The sequence below is a fragment of the Salmo salar genome, chromosome ssa01, assembly GCF_905237065.1.
Source record: "Salmo salar chromosome ssa01, Ssal_v3.1, whole genome shotgun sequence".
NCBI classification, from domain to species: Eukaryota; Metazoa; Chordata; class Actinopteri; order Salmoniformes; family Salmonidae; genus Salmo; species Salmo salar.
Window position 1 is genome coordinate 77,758,404 of NC_059442.1, and position 14,415 is coordinate 77,772,818.

At 43.6% G+C, this 14,415-nt stretch overlaps 1 protein-coding gene across 1 annotated transcript in view; it reads left to right on the forward strand.

Annotated features, from left to right (window-relative positions):
• Positions 1 to 14,415, forward strand: part of LOC106612917 (inactive heparanase-2) — a 115,692-nt gene that overhangs the window by 63,209 nt on the left and 38,068 nt on the right. The window contains exons 4-6 of the mRNA XM_014214584.2: positions 975 to 1,148; positions 2,594 to 2,765; positions 5,652 to 5,699. Of these exons, the coding sequence (XP_014070059.1) occupies positions 975 to 1,148; positions 2,594 to 2,765; positions 5,652 to 5,699 (394 nt within the window). The remainder of the gene's footprint in view (positions 1 to 974; positions 1,149 to 2,593; positions 2,766 to 5,651; positions 5,700 to 14,415) is intronic.

Sequence of the window (14,415 nt, forward strand, 5' to 3'; positions counted from 1 at the left end):
CACACACACACTCCCCTGGGCGTTGTATAGGCCTGGTTAGATGTATGGTTGGAATTATCATCCAGTTAAATGATCACTTAATCTACAGAATTGAAACATTAAAGGTAAGGTGGACTGTAGTACTGTAGAGTTTAGATGATCAGTCAGGCTCAGATTGACGGAGTTAGGTAAGGTGTACTGTAGTACTGTAGAGTTTAGATGATCAGTCAGGCTCAGATTGACGGGGTTAGGTAAAGTGGACTGTAGTACTGTAGAGTTTAGATGATCAGTCAGGGTCAGATTGACGGAGTTAGGTAAGGTGTACTGTAGTACTGTAGAGTTTAGATGATCAGTCAGGCTCAGATTGACGGAGTTAGGTAAGGTGTACTGTAGTACTGTAGAGTTTAGATGATCAGTCAGGCTCAGATTGACGGGGTTAGGTAAAGTGGACTGTAGTACTGTAGAGTTTAGATGATCAGTCAGGGTCAGATTGACGGGGTTAGGTAAAGTGGACTGTAGTACTGTAGAGTTTAAATGATGAGTAAGGCTCAGATTGACGGGGTTAGGTAAGGTGGACTAGTACTGTAGAGTTTAGATGATGAGTCAGGCTCAGATTAAAGAGGTTAAAGATTAGAACTAGGAACAGGAGTTTTTCAGGACGAGTCGGGGATCACTTAGTTTCGATAAATCATTAAATCTGTGATAGGTTTGTACCTACATATATACCCACAGTCAAACATGAATCTAGCCATCTAATGTGGAGTTCCCACCACCACTGATCCTATAGTAGGAGGGGTTAGGTCCAGATGTTAGACAGGGCACCGTTTTTCTAGCTGGTTTTACCTAGCATACTGGAAAAGAAATGTCCCATATCTGTTTTCAATGTTTATAAATAATTATTTGTAATAAAGTTAGCCCGCCCACATTATGATTGACAGTTACCTCAAATATTTTGAAAAGAAACAAAGTTACAACTGCGTCTGGTTTGCTCCCAGCCAGGTCTTTAGACAAACTGTACAACTTTGCCGAGTGTGCTGGTCTGCATCTGGTCCTGGGGCTCAACGCCCAGCAGAGAAACCCTGACTCCTCCTGGAACTCCTCCTCAGCACTCAGCCTCCTCAAATACAGCGCCGGGAAGAAATACAACATCTCCTGGGAACTGGGCAACGGTCAGTATCTACACAACATTATATACTATATATTATATCATTTATGCTATTTAATACAGAGGAATTATAAAACATTAGATAACACTGTACTTGAAGGGTGTATACATAACGCATCCCAAACACCTTTATGAAACCATTTATAACACCTTTATGAAACCATTTCTAACACCTTTATGAGTGTAGCAGTTTTTGACTTAAGTTGTCAGAGAACACGTCACCACACACACACACACACACACACACACACACACACACACACACACACACACACACACACACACACACACACACACACACACACACACACACACACACACACACACACACACACACACACACACACACACAGGGTCTAACATGACATTTACAATTGGTGCACCAGGGCTTATTTTGAAAAATAAGTCATGATTGAACAGAAGCCATTCAGAGAGTGAAGAAAGAGTAGAGAGAGAGAGAGCGTAGAGAGAAAGGGCATAGAGAGAGAGAGCGAGGAGAGAGAGAGAGAGAGAGAGAGAGAGAGAGAGAGGGGAGAGAGGGGGTGGTGGGTAATTCGGGATGCTCAAGTATGGAGTGGTTTAAAAAGGAGAAGGTAACAGCTGATTACTTGCTCAGTGGTGCATCTTTGACCCGAGAACACCTGCCAATATGACAGACACAATCAGTATGGCCAGCAGGGGGGAACTATAGAGGTCTGTGTTTTTATTTTGGTGGGAAATTGAGCCTCCTTTTGGCTGAGACCATCAACACAGATGGAGAGAGAGAGAGAAAGAGAGAGAGAAAGAGAGGGATAGAAAGAGGGAGGTGGGGGACCTCCCTGTTATCTTGGCCCATTCTCCTGGCAAGGCCTCCCTCCAGCAGCATTACAATAATAACAATTTAGTTATCGCTCACTTACTGGGCACTGAGAGAAACATATGTTGGACAGTGCCTCTCTCTCTCTCTCTCTCACACACACACACTCTTACACTCTCACACTCTCTCTCTCCACCTCTCCAACACTCTCAGTGCTTGTGTTGGACAGCGTTAGAATTGACACACTCTGTTTCTTTCTGTATTACTGTGTACATAGGGTTCCATTCAAGGACAACATAAACATGTCAGTACTGCCCAAGTTGTGTTTAGCAGCAGACTGAGCTAGAGGGGGTCTGTGATGTTAAAGTGTTGAAGTGTCTGTTCACTTATGGAGCAAAGATCCTCCCCCAAGGTGGAAAACTATCTGACCAAGACAAGCTCTCCAGAAACAGGATTTAACTGGGTAAATAAGCTGGTAGGATGTATTGACAAATGAACCTGAATGAAGATCGAAGTGAATGTCTATTTGTTTTAAAGATTGCCATTTGCGCTCCATCTTTCACCAGAGTGGAATGGTTACTGTAAAATTGTGGATCATACTGTTAATATCACTTTCCTGACCTTTAATTTTGTCCCTCTCTCCATCTCTCCAGAGCCAAATGGCTACCGTAGCATGATGGGTCAGACAGTGAACAGTACCCAGCTAGCCCAGGACTACACCCTGCTGAGAACGTTACTGCAGTCTGTACGCTACTACAGCCGAGCACACCTCTTGGGCCCGAACGCTGGACGACCACGCAAGAACGCCATTCTGCTGCTCGATGGGTGAGTCGCTTCACTGACACCGTTGTCACTATATGGCCACACTACAAGGTCCTGAACTATGGTATGGAGTTATCTTTTGTAAATGTGATTTAAGCAACACACACACACACACACACACACACACACACACACACACACACACACACACACACACACACACACACACACACACACACACACACACACACACACACACACAGACCCAGTGTTTATGTAGAAGCCTACAGTCTGATGGTCCCAGGCCCTGGTATAATTAAATAGGCTGTCAGCTGTATAGAGCGTCAGTGGATTGATAAGGTGGCCAAGCGATGTCCCACCTGTCCCCTCGCTCTCTCTTCTCTCCTCTCTCCTCTCTCTTCTCTCTCACAGACCAGATAATCTTTGTCTAGTCCTCTTATACACATTTCCACCCCTCTATCTTAGACACACCATTCGGACTTGCCAAAAGTAGTGGATTTGTTAGGTTAATTGTTGGATTTGTTATATGTTAAATGGTGGATTTTTTCCACTCCAAAAATATGTATTTGGCAGAGCAGAATTTTTTTGCATAGCTGTAGGATGCTTATGTACACTGTACAAAATATATATGCAACATGTGAAGTGTTGGTCCCATGTTTCTATAGCTGAAATAAAAGATCTCAGAAATGTTCCATACGCACAAAAAGCTTATTTCTCTCAAAGTTTGTGCACACATTTGTTAACATCCCTGTTTGTGAGCATTTCTCCTTTGCCAAGATAATCCATCCACCTGACAAGTGTGGCATATCAAGAAGCTGATTAAACAGTATGATCATTACACAGGTGCACCTTGTACTGGGACAATAAAAGGCCATTCTAAAATGATCAGTTTTGTCACACAACACAATGCCACAGATGTCTCAAGGTTTGAGGGAGCATGCATTTGACATGTTGACTGCAGGAAGGTTCACGAGAGCTGTTGCCAGAGAATGTAATGTTAATTTCTCTACCATAAACCGCCTCCAACATTTTTTTAAAGAATTTAGCAGTACATCCAACCAGCCTCACAACCTCTTCGTGTGGGCGAGTGGTTTGCTGATGTTAATGTTGTGTACTGAGTGCCCCATGGTGGCGGTGGGGTTATGGTATGGGAAGGCATAAGCTACAGACAACGAACACAATTGCATTTTATCGATGGCAATATGAATGCACAGAGATACCGTCACGAGATCCTGAGGCCCATTGTCGTGCCATTCATCCACCTCCATCACCTAATGTTTTAGCATGATAATGCACGGCCCCATGTTGCAAGGATTTGTACACAATTCCTGGAAGCTGAAAATGTCCCAGTTCTTCCATGGCCTGAATACTCACCAGACATGTCACCCATTGAGCATGTTTGGATGCTCTGAATCGATGTGTATGACATCGTGTTCCAGTTTCCGCCAATATCCAGCAACTTCGCACAGCCATTGAAGAGGAGTAGGGCAACATTCCACAGGCCACAATCAACAGCTTGATCAGCTCTATGCGGAGGAGATGTGTCGCGCTGCATGAGGCAAATGGTGGTCACACCATATACTGTCTGGTTTTCTGATCCACAGGCCAACCTTTTTTAAAAGATATCTGTGACCAACAGATGCATATCTGAATTCCCAGTCATGACAAATCCATAGATTAAAGCCTAATTTATTTATTTCAATTGACTGATTTCCTTAAATGAACTGGAACTCAGTAAAATCTTTGAAATTGATGCGTTTATATTTTTGTTCAGTATAATAAAGGCAGCTAAAAATAGATATGCCTGACGTCAATGTTTTGGCTAGAGCTTTTCTGTAGGTACACATCAAAAGATATAACATTTATGTTAGCAATACTAACTACTATACAACTCTTACTTACTATAGCTGAGCTGATGAGTTTGATTTCGAGAGTCTTGGAAGACCATTTCACACATTTGTGAATTAGGAGGGAGGTCCTCCTCTAACTCCTCCTCCTCCTCTCTGTTCTCCTCCTTTCCCTCCACCGGTCTTTCCCCTGGTTTGACCAGTCTTTCCCCTGGTTTGACCGACCGGTCTTTCCCCTGGTTTAACCGACCGGTCTTTCCCCTGGTTTAACCGACCGGTCTTTCCCCTGGTTTAACCGACCGGTCTTTCCCCTGGTTTGACCGACCGGTATTTCCCCTGGTTTAACCGACCGGTCTTTCCCCTGGTTTAACCGACCGGTCTTTCCCCTGGTTTAACCGACCGGTCTTTCCCCTGGTTTGACCGACCGGTATTTCCCCTGGTTTAACCGACCGGTCTTTCCCCTGGTTTAACCGACCGGTCTTTCCCCTGGTTTAACCGACCGGTCTTTCCCCTGGTTTAACCGACCGGTCTTTCCCCTGGTTTGACCGACTGGTCTTTCCCCTGGTTTGACTTTGTCTCACGGTCACAGCCTCTGTCTCAGGTGTGTGTGTGTGTGTGTGTGTGTGTGTGTGTGTGTGTGTGTGTGTGTCTGCCACAGTTGTCTGCTTAAGAAAACAAAGGCCAAATGGACGGAGGTAACATCGGTGTCAGTTAAAAGATGTAACCAAGACTAAACATCTTTAGCTGGTGAGAGTGCCTTTCTGACAAGCTGTTTAGATAGAAGAATCTAGACATGTCAGAAAGACTCTCAGACCCAAATAAGGAGAGTTTCAGGTTGAGACTACCCGGTCCTCATGTCTTGTTTCTCACGTGTCTCTTTGGCTTTAACAGTTAGAAATACACACACTCACTGAATCACACACGCGCACACACATACACACACATTGACAACCTGGTCAAGAAGCCAAGACATATGAAACTAATCAAAAGTCTGTGTTTTATTTAAAAAAATGTGTGTCATTCCAAAATGAAGTACTGGTATCTCAGTGGTGAACTAAATCTCTTGTGTTTTTATTCCCAGGTTCATGAAGAACGCTGGTTCTGTTGTGGATGCTGTAACGTGGCAACAGTAGGTATTTTACCCCTTTTTCTATCCTATATCTGCATACCTGTATCACTTAGCTTCATACACACATTCCCTATATAATAATAATCATCATCATAATAACAATAAACAAGTTCTCATTCATAAAACCTCTTAACGTTTGTAAAGTAGAATAAAAATGGTTTCCAGTCAAACTGTTTCCAGGGACAAATGTTTTGAAGGCTTTTATAAAAAAAATACAAGCTATAGTGAGAACCAGCTGCTGAAAGAATGGCATGGTTTTAGTTTGGTATTTTCCCTCACACTCTCTCTCCTCTGCTTTCCTCCCCATTCTGACTTGTGGTGTCGTTTTTGAAGTGACTGAGCGGCTAAAGACATGTCTGGCTGTTGTTGTGGTTTGTAATGGTCATTGTTTTACAGGCAGGCAAGAGGAACTGTGGTTGACATTCTGAGAGAGCAAAAAAATGGCATCGCTGTCAGAACGAAGTAAAATAGTCTGTGCAGTAGTTTCAAAATAAGGGAATATTGCTGTTTCGTGCCAAGGTATTCACATATTTGTCTCATTAACACACGCACACACACACGCACGCACGTACAAATGCACACACAGACACACACCACACTGCTAGAGCAGGGCCTTGTTAAGGCCAAGGTCAGGCTAATTAAGGGATTGGGAAGAGGAAGGTTTAGCACCACCCACACTGGCAAAGTCAAACCATATGCTTACACACACACACACACACACACACACACACACACACACACACACACACACACACACACACACACACACACACACACACACACACACACACACACACACACACACACACACACACGTCCTGCCAATTACCCTCGTTACACAACAGGACTAGGTTTTATGCTAGCCAGACTGCGTGACAGATAGGCTGACCTCTATAAACCAACTTTTAACCAATAAAACAATAAAAGCTCTGAAAAGGTGCCACTTTGACTAACAGTGAAATACACTTGCATGATGACTAACCTTGCCTAAGATCTGAAGACACGCTACGTGAATGATTCGGTCTTGTGTTTTTCTATAGAGAGAAAGTTGCACCAATCCATCCCTAATAGCAGCGCTTCCTATAGATGGTACATATTAGATTTGTGTTGAACAACTTGGTTTAGTTATACAGTTTACATATTGGAATAATTTGGCATGGAACCGCATGTTACATGTTAGGAACACAAAACAGGTGTTACACATGCTAGAGTGTATCTGTGAACAGACAGGTCACCATGCCTGTTGTCTCCCTCGGTCTGGCATTCTGTGGGGGAGCTCAGATAAGAGGGTTAGGGATGATTAGTGTAGCACTAAGCGTCCACACCTCTTACACACAGACAAGCGCGCATGCAGGCACGCACACACACACACACACACACACAAATATACAACAGGTATATCTTCCCAAGCTGACGCTAACATACACCTCCCTACAGTACATGTTTTCAATGTTCTCTTTCTCCAGTACTGCCAGAACATCCCCTGTCACTTCCCTACTGTTGTCTTCATCCTCATAGTGTGGTTGTGTTCTCTTTCAATGATTTGTTTTGATATCTCACATGAGCGTGATTCACCGGAATCTCATCATCTCAAAGAACCAATCACACACGTCTGTCGGATACAGACAGGTCGAGAGGCAAATGAGGTGAGCAGCTCCCCTCATCATAAAGAGCCACTCGCTCACCTTTTGATCAATCTCACCTCTCTTCCTCACAAACAGTCATTCTCTTAGCTCTCCTCAGCATGACTTGATCCGTTTTCCTGTTCATCTGTTCACAGGTGTGCTGTGAGGTTACTCCGCCGAGTGCAGGTTTTTCTTCTCTTGTCTTCTGTGTTGGGTGACTTTATCCCCCCCCCCGTTTGTGTCCAGTACCCGTAATGCTCATATACTTGGATAGAACGAAAGCTTTGCACAAGAGCGACTAGCTCTTTGTGTGCTTTGTGAGAGACGCCTCTCTCGTCAACAGTTAGCACGGATTGTGGAAGCTATTATATTGGCCTATAATAGCAGGAGTTACAGCCTCCGGAAGGCCTGAGGGCTCACTCCACCAGGGGTATGGCTACTTCTTGGGCATACTTTCATGATGTTCTACCGACTAGACGTCACTGCATCTTCTTTGGCGTATACTGTCCTCAGTGTCGGGGCCTCTGAGGGTTGATATGTTGAGACTAACTGGCTTCAGAGAGCATGCTGTGATACGGGAGTTGGCCATATCCCTCATGTGAGATATCGAAACTAACAACTGAAAGAGAACTTAAGGTTATTTGCGTAGCCCCGGTTCTCTGATATTATGAGTGAGATGTCTCACCGCATTCAAATAAAATAACAGTTTATTGGTTGTGTATACAGTTTAGCAGATGTTATAGTGGGTGCAGTGATCATGCTTATGTTACTAGCTCCTAACAATGCCGTAAAATGTCCAACAAGTACACAAATAATAATAAAAAACAAGAAATCTTGAAATGGCAGAAAGAATCCAATTAACAACCCAAATAGCACTATAACATTCCCTACTAGCAAGAACTTGAGGAAGTTCGGCATGCTCGAGAATGATCAGAGGGTGGGCGAGTGGGGGGATGAGGGGAGGGGCTCACCTTATTCGCCACTCGACTTGTCTGTTTCCGACAGACGTGTGTGATTGGTTCTTCGAGCTTCTGAGATTCTTGTCAATCCCCTTCATGTGAGATATCTCACTTATAATATCAGAGAACCGAGGGTTACGCAAGTAACACGTTTTGGCTTAGCGGGAGTATTGCTCCATGAATAGAGACATAGAGACCATGTAGTCAGAAGACTGAACACTCAGCAAGAGGACTGATGTTTTTTACAGCTACAGTATATGTAGAAAGTAGAGAAAATAGAGATAGCAGTGGGAGGAAGAAAGAGCAAAGACTGCAGGAGGGTAAGAGAGATTTGTGTTGCTCTCCACACTATTCACTGTCCCGCCGGACCCGTAAATCCTGAGGGCCCATTCCCCTGGAGGGCCACATTTTATTCATTGGTGGAGCTTAGACCCTCACAAACACTCACACTCACACACACACATACACACGAGCGCACCCTTTCTCTCTTGTCTCCCTTTCTCTATCGCTCTCCTTCTTTCTCTCTCACTTGCCTCCTTTTTCTCTCTTTCTGATCCCTCCCTGCCTTCCTCCAATTCTTGTCACTTTCTCGCTACTCCCTCTGACATCTTAATACTCGTCTCAGACTAAATCTGGTATTTATCTACATCTCAACCATTCCACTACAGAATCCCTGCTCTGTTCTACTGCTCTGAGACTCACAAGTCAAGAGAGAGAACCATTGTAGAGGGGAGACAGAGTAGTACAGTATATAGATACAGCCAGAGAGAGAGAGAGAGAGAGAGAGAACCATTGTAGAGGGGAGACAGAGTAGTACAGTATATAGATACAGCCAGAGAGAGAGAGAGAGAGAGAGGAGAAATAAAGAGAAAGCTACTGCTGTGAGGAAAGGTGATTCATCATTGTCTTGGTAAAGAATGTAATTCCAAATAGAGGATACGTTCTGTTCTCTACAGATGTGTTCACGCTTTAATTCTTTCCATAGGTAGAGGAGCAGATCAGCAGACAGCTTCCCTACAAAACTACTGTGTACTATGTATTTTTGTCTGACAAAGTTGGTCATACATAAATGATATCATAACCCGGTTTGGTAGCGCTTTACCAGTTTTGGTAACCCTTGAGGGTAAAAGATTTTATAGTTTTCTTACAATTAGGTCCCACTTTTAAAAAACGACAATTTATAAAGGCTTTATATAGAATACATAAAGTCTTCATTAGCACAAAATAGATACTTCAAAAATAACTTCCTCTATGTACGGTACATGGTAACACTTTACTTGAAGGGGGCATACATACAGTAAGGCATTCATCACACCTTTATGAGTGTTGCCGAATCATTCATTAACAAACTTAATAATACATTAATTCTTCGTCATTCATAAGAAGTTTTCAAAATGAAATTCCCTTGAAATACTGTTGAGAGTTAGAATAGTAGAATACACAAGGTGCAATTTAGATATTTGGTTGTGCATCAGTAGTCTTTCTCTTGACAGTCAATTAGCCCATGTCAGCTAAACATTTGAATCATGGTCAAATTACCAATCGGGGGCTCCCCATTGATTTTGTAAGTCACTCTCACTCAGATATCATATTAAAAACGGCAAACATTTCTCTCCACCCATTGGCAAAATGTGTAAAATTCGTTGGAAATTAGCTGTAAAACTGCAATTTTTTCTCCCGGCCCCATGGCAAAATGTGTAGAAATGCAGCAAATTTTAAAACTGCAAAATGTTCTTTGTGGCCCACATCAAAGTTCTCCATTCGTGCTGTAAGACATCCGTGCTCTAATACACTATTCACGGAACTGGCTAGGAGCAGCACAGTTAGTTACTGTGTGCATAGAGTGTTTTGTATCCTCTCTCTTTCAGTGCTGCAGGATGCCACTGGGTAAACAGCCCTTGGAATTATCAATATTATCTTCACCCTCCAATTATGTTCAAAAGCCTATACACAGTAGATGTTCTGTGTCAATTTGACCCAGTATCCATTAGTGAGTACAGAACATACAGTAAGAAGGTGGATCTGAAGCAAACAGGGTACCTGGTCTACAGTGAGTCCTGGCCTGGAGCACAAATCGTAAATGTCATGTTAGGCCTGCAGCATGTTCTCTGTCAACTTAAGCCATAAATATGTGTTCCTACGATAATACTTTGGGGGTTGGGTACTGTGGCTGTGAAAATACACATTTCTAAATAAATGTACATATAAAAATATATTTCTGTGTTACTGATAACTTTTTGTTCTGAAATGACAATTGACATATTTTGAAAACTCCTTATACATGATTTTGAAAAAATGTGTTATGAAGGTTGTTATAAATGATACTGCAAGGTGTTATGACTGGTTTCATAAAGGTGTTGTGAATGTCTTTTTTATACCCCCTTCAAGTAGAATGTTATCGTCTGCATTGCCAAATGTGACAAAACCAACTGTGTCAATTCCCCAAAAAAGGGTTACATGATGACATAACGTTATTGATAGTAGCCTAAACCTACCTGAATTCAATGGAAACACATACCATGTTAGTGGCACTCATAAACTGTAAATAGTGATTGCTTTAGATCAGGTACTGCCAAAAATACTTTGATAATAATTAGTATATTAGTAAATATAATTTATCTATATTAAACACCGTATACATTATCTTATGAATCTTTATTTGGGGCGGCAGGGTAGCCTAGTGGTTAGAGCGTTGGACTAGTAACTGAAAGGTTGCAAGATCGAATCTCCAAGCTGACAAGGTAAAAATCTGTCGTTCTGCCCCTGAACAAGGCAGTTAAACCAGTGTTCCTAGGCCATTATTGAAAATAAGAATTTGTTCTTAACTGACTTGCCTAATTAAATAAATGTTAAATAAAAAATGTAAGAGGTACTGAACCCCAAAAATGTTCTGGTTTAAAATGGGATTAATGCCGTTGATGAAGATGAGCAAAATTGTCTGTATAAAATAAAGAATTCAAGTACTGATAACCTTGTATATTATTTTACGCTAATTCAATTGCTCAGAGAAAGAGATTTTGTTTTACAAGTAGTACTTTTTTTCTCTAAAAGATAGGGTTAAAAATTATTGACCCTGCTGTTTTCAATACCTTTCTATACCTTACCTAAGTCACCTTGCGAGGATAATGGCATTGAAACTTTTTCTAAAATGTTTTCTGAGATTGAATAACACATTGGGAGGAATCTTAGACCATTCCTCGATAGAGAATCTTTCCAAATCCTTGATTTCAGTCTGCTGGTAGAGGCAACCAGGTTTTTGGCTAAAATGTACTAGTACTGGGTTAAGTCCATGATGCCGTTGACCTTAACAACTCTGTACAGTGTCCCGAGAGGCACATAGGTTGAGATATGTGGTGACACAGATTTCCTCCCACATAGCGGGGTCATCTGTGCGTTGACTTGCCATATTGTCCAGCAGTTTCACTTGATAAGCCGTAAGTAAGGTGGACATGGTAGGTGCTCTGACCGAATGGGCTGCGGTTATGTACATCTTATGATAAATGAAAAAAAGCATCCTATCTTGTTCGGGAGGGTGGTGTTAACCGACAGGGATGCACTGCGTGAGGGATTAAGGTAGTTAGCCAGAGGAGGCTCCACCGGAGGGACCTTATGGAAACCGGAAACTTGTCTATGCATGTTCAGGGTAGGGGAACCATTAGGGGTTAGTCTACTAGAATGATGTAGCTTGGAGGGGGGGGTACCCGGAGCAGGAGCATTTTTTTTGTCTCCTTCTCTGGCTAACCTTAGACAGTGGGCTGCAGGGCAGACAAGACTCCGGGTAGTCGACTGCCTCTCAAGCAAAGCAGAAAGGATGGGAGTCTTTCTCTGAGATGCGAGAGCCGCAGCGGCAGATATGGGAGCTCGTGCCTGGCTTGGGTCATCCTGGCAAGGGGAGATGGTAACCATGACTCTAAGTGGGTTACAAGCCTATCATAAATGGCACGCAGTAACCCGGAGAGCACAGCAAGGTGGAGTTGCTCTACAGGTTAGAGGGATCTCAAGACCGCAAAACCGGAAGGTAGGACTGGTCAGCCTAGCCAGTAAAGGTGCTGGTGAGCTAGGTGAGAGAAGAATACTACCGTGCAGGTAGAGAGAGCTAGCAAAGGAGCTAGTTCTAATCATGTGCTTCACCAATACTTAGCTGCGTAGCCAGCTAGTCCCAGCGTTTAGCTCGCTAGCATTCAACACAAGTGTTAGTAGCCTAGCTTTAGCAAGCACACTGCTAGCTGAAGAGAATGTGCGTTCTTCGTTAGCTAGCTACGTTAGCTTAGGGTGTGGCTAACCAAATCACAAAAGTCTCTTTCCTTTCTTCCACTTTGGTGGGAATAAGCAACAGGAAGGTACGTGGGCTGGTAGAGTGAGATGGAAGATACCCATAGTGAGAAACCAAACAAGTAATTTAAATAGAACTTGTGTGAATAACTATCTAAATACTGTAGTGTTGAAGGGCCATTATGGGGCACCCTTCCCTCTGATCTTAAGATCAAATCCCAATGCCCCAGGGCAGTGATGGGGACATTGCCTTGCATAGGGTGCCATCTTTCAGATGGGACATTAAACAGGTGTCCTGACTCTCTGTGGTCACAAATAAATCCCATGGCACTTAATGTAAGAGTAGGGATGTTAACTCCCGTGTCCTGGCTAAATTCCCAACCTGGCCCCATTTCCATCATGGCCACCGAATCATCCCCCTCCTTCCTAATTTCCATATTTATTTTATATTTTATTTAAACTTTATTTAACAAGGCAATTCCGTTAAGAACAAATTCTTATTTACAATGACGGCCTACCAAAATGCAAAAGGCTCCCTGCGGGACAGGGGCTGGGATTAAAAATACAAATATTGGACAAAACACACATCACAACAAGAGAGACACCACAACACTAAAAAAGAGACCTAAGACAACAACATAGCACGGCAGCAACACATGACAACAGAGAATGGTAGCAACACAACATGACAACAACATGGTAGCAACACAACGTGGCAGAAGCACCACATGGTAGCAGCACAAAACATGGTACAAACATTATTGGGCACAGACAACAGCACAAAAGCAAGAAGGTAGAGACAACAATACATCTCGTGAAGCAGCCACAACTGTCAGAAAGAGTGTCCATGATTTAGTCTTTGAATGAAGAGATGGAGATAACTCCAGTTTGAGTGTTTTTGCAGCTTGTTCCAGTCGCTAGCTGCAGCGAACTGAAAAGAGGAGCAACCCAGGGATGTGTGTGCTTTGGGGACATTTAACAGAATGTGACTGGCAGAATGGGTGTTGTATGTGGATGGTGCGGGCTGCAGTATGTATCTCAGATAAGGAGGTGTGAGGCCTAAGAGGGTTTTATGCGATGGGTATACAGAGATGACCAGTTTACAGTATAGAGTGTATAGAGTGCAGTGATGTGTCCTATAAGGAGCATTGGTGGCTAATCTGATGGCCCAATGGTAAAGAACATCTAGCTGCTCGAAAGCACCCTTACCTGCCGATCTATAAATTACGTCTCCGTAGTCTAGCATGGGTAGGATGGTCATCTGAATCAGGGGTAGAAGGATTACTTAATCCTATCCCAGGTATTCCTTAAAGAGGTGGGGTTTCAGGTGTCTCCGGAAGGTGGTGATTGACTCCGCTGTCCTGGCGTCGTGAGGGAGCTTGTTCCACCATTGGGGTGCCAGAGCAGCGAACAGTTTTGACTGGGCTGAGAGGGAACTGTGCTTCCGCAGAGGTAGGGAGGCGAGCAGGCCAGAGGTGGATGAACGCAGTGCCCTTCTTTGGGTGTAGGGACTGATCAGAGCCTGAAGGTACAGAAGTGCTGTTCCCCTCACAGCTCCGTAGGCAAGCACCATGGTCTTGTAGCAGATGTAAGCTTCAACTGGAAGCCAGTGGAGTGTGCGGAGGAGCAGGGTGATGTGAGAGAACTTGGGAAGGTTGAACACCAGACGGGCTGCGGCGTTCTGGATGAGTTGTAGGGGTTTGATGGCACAGGCAGGGAGCCCCGCCAACAGCGAGTTGCAGTAATCCAGACGGGAGATGACAAGTGCCTGGATTAGGACCTGCGCCGCTTCCTGTGTGAGGCAGTGTCGTACTCTGCGAATGTTGTAGAGCATGAACCTACAGGATCGGGTCACCGCCT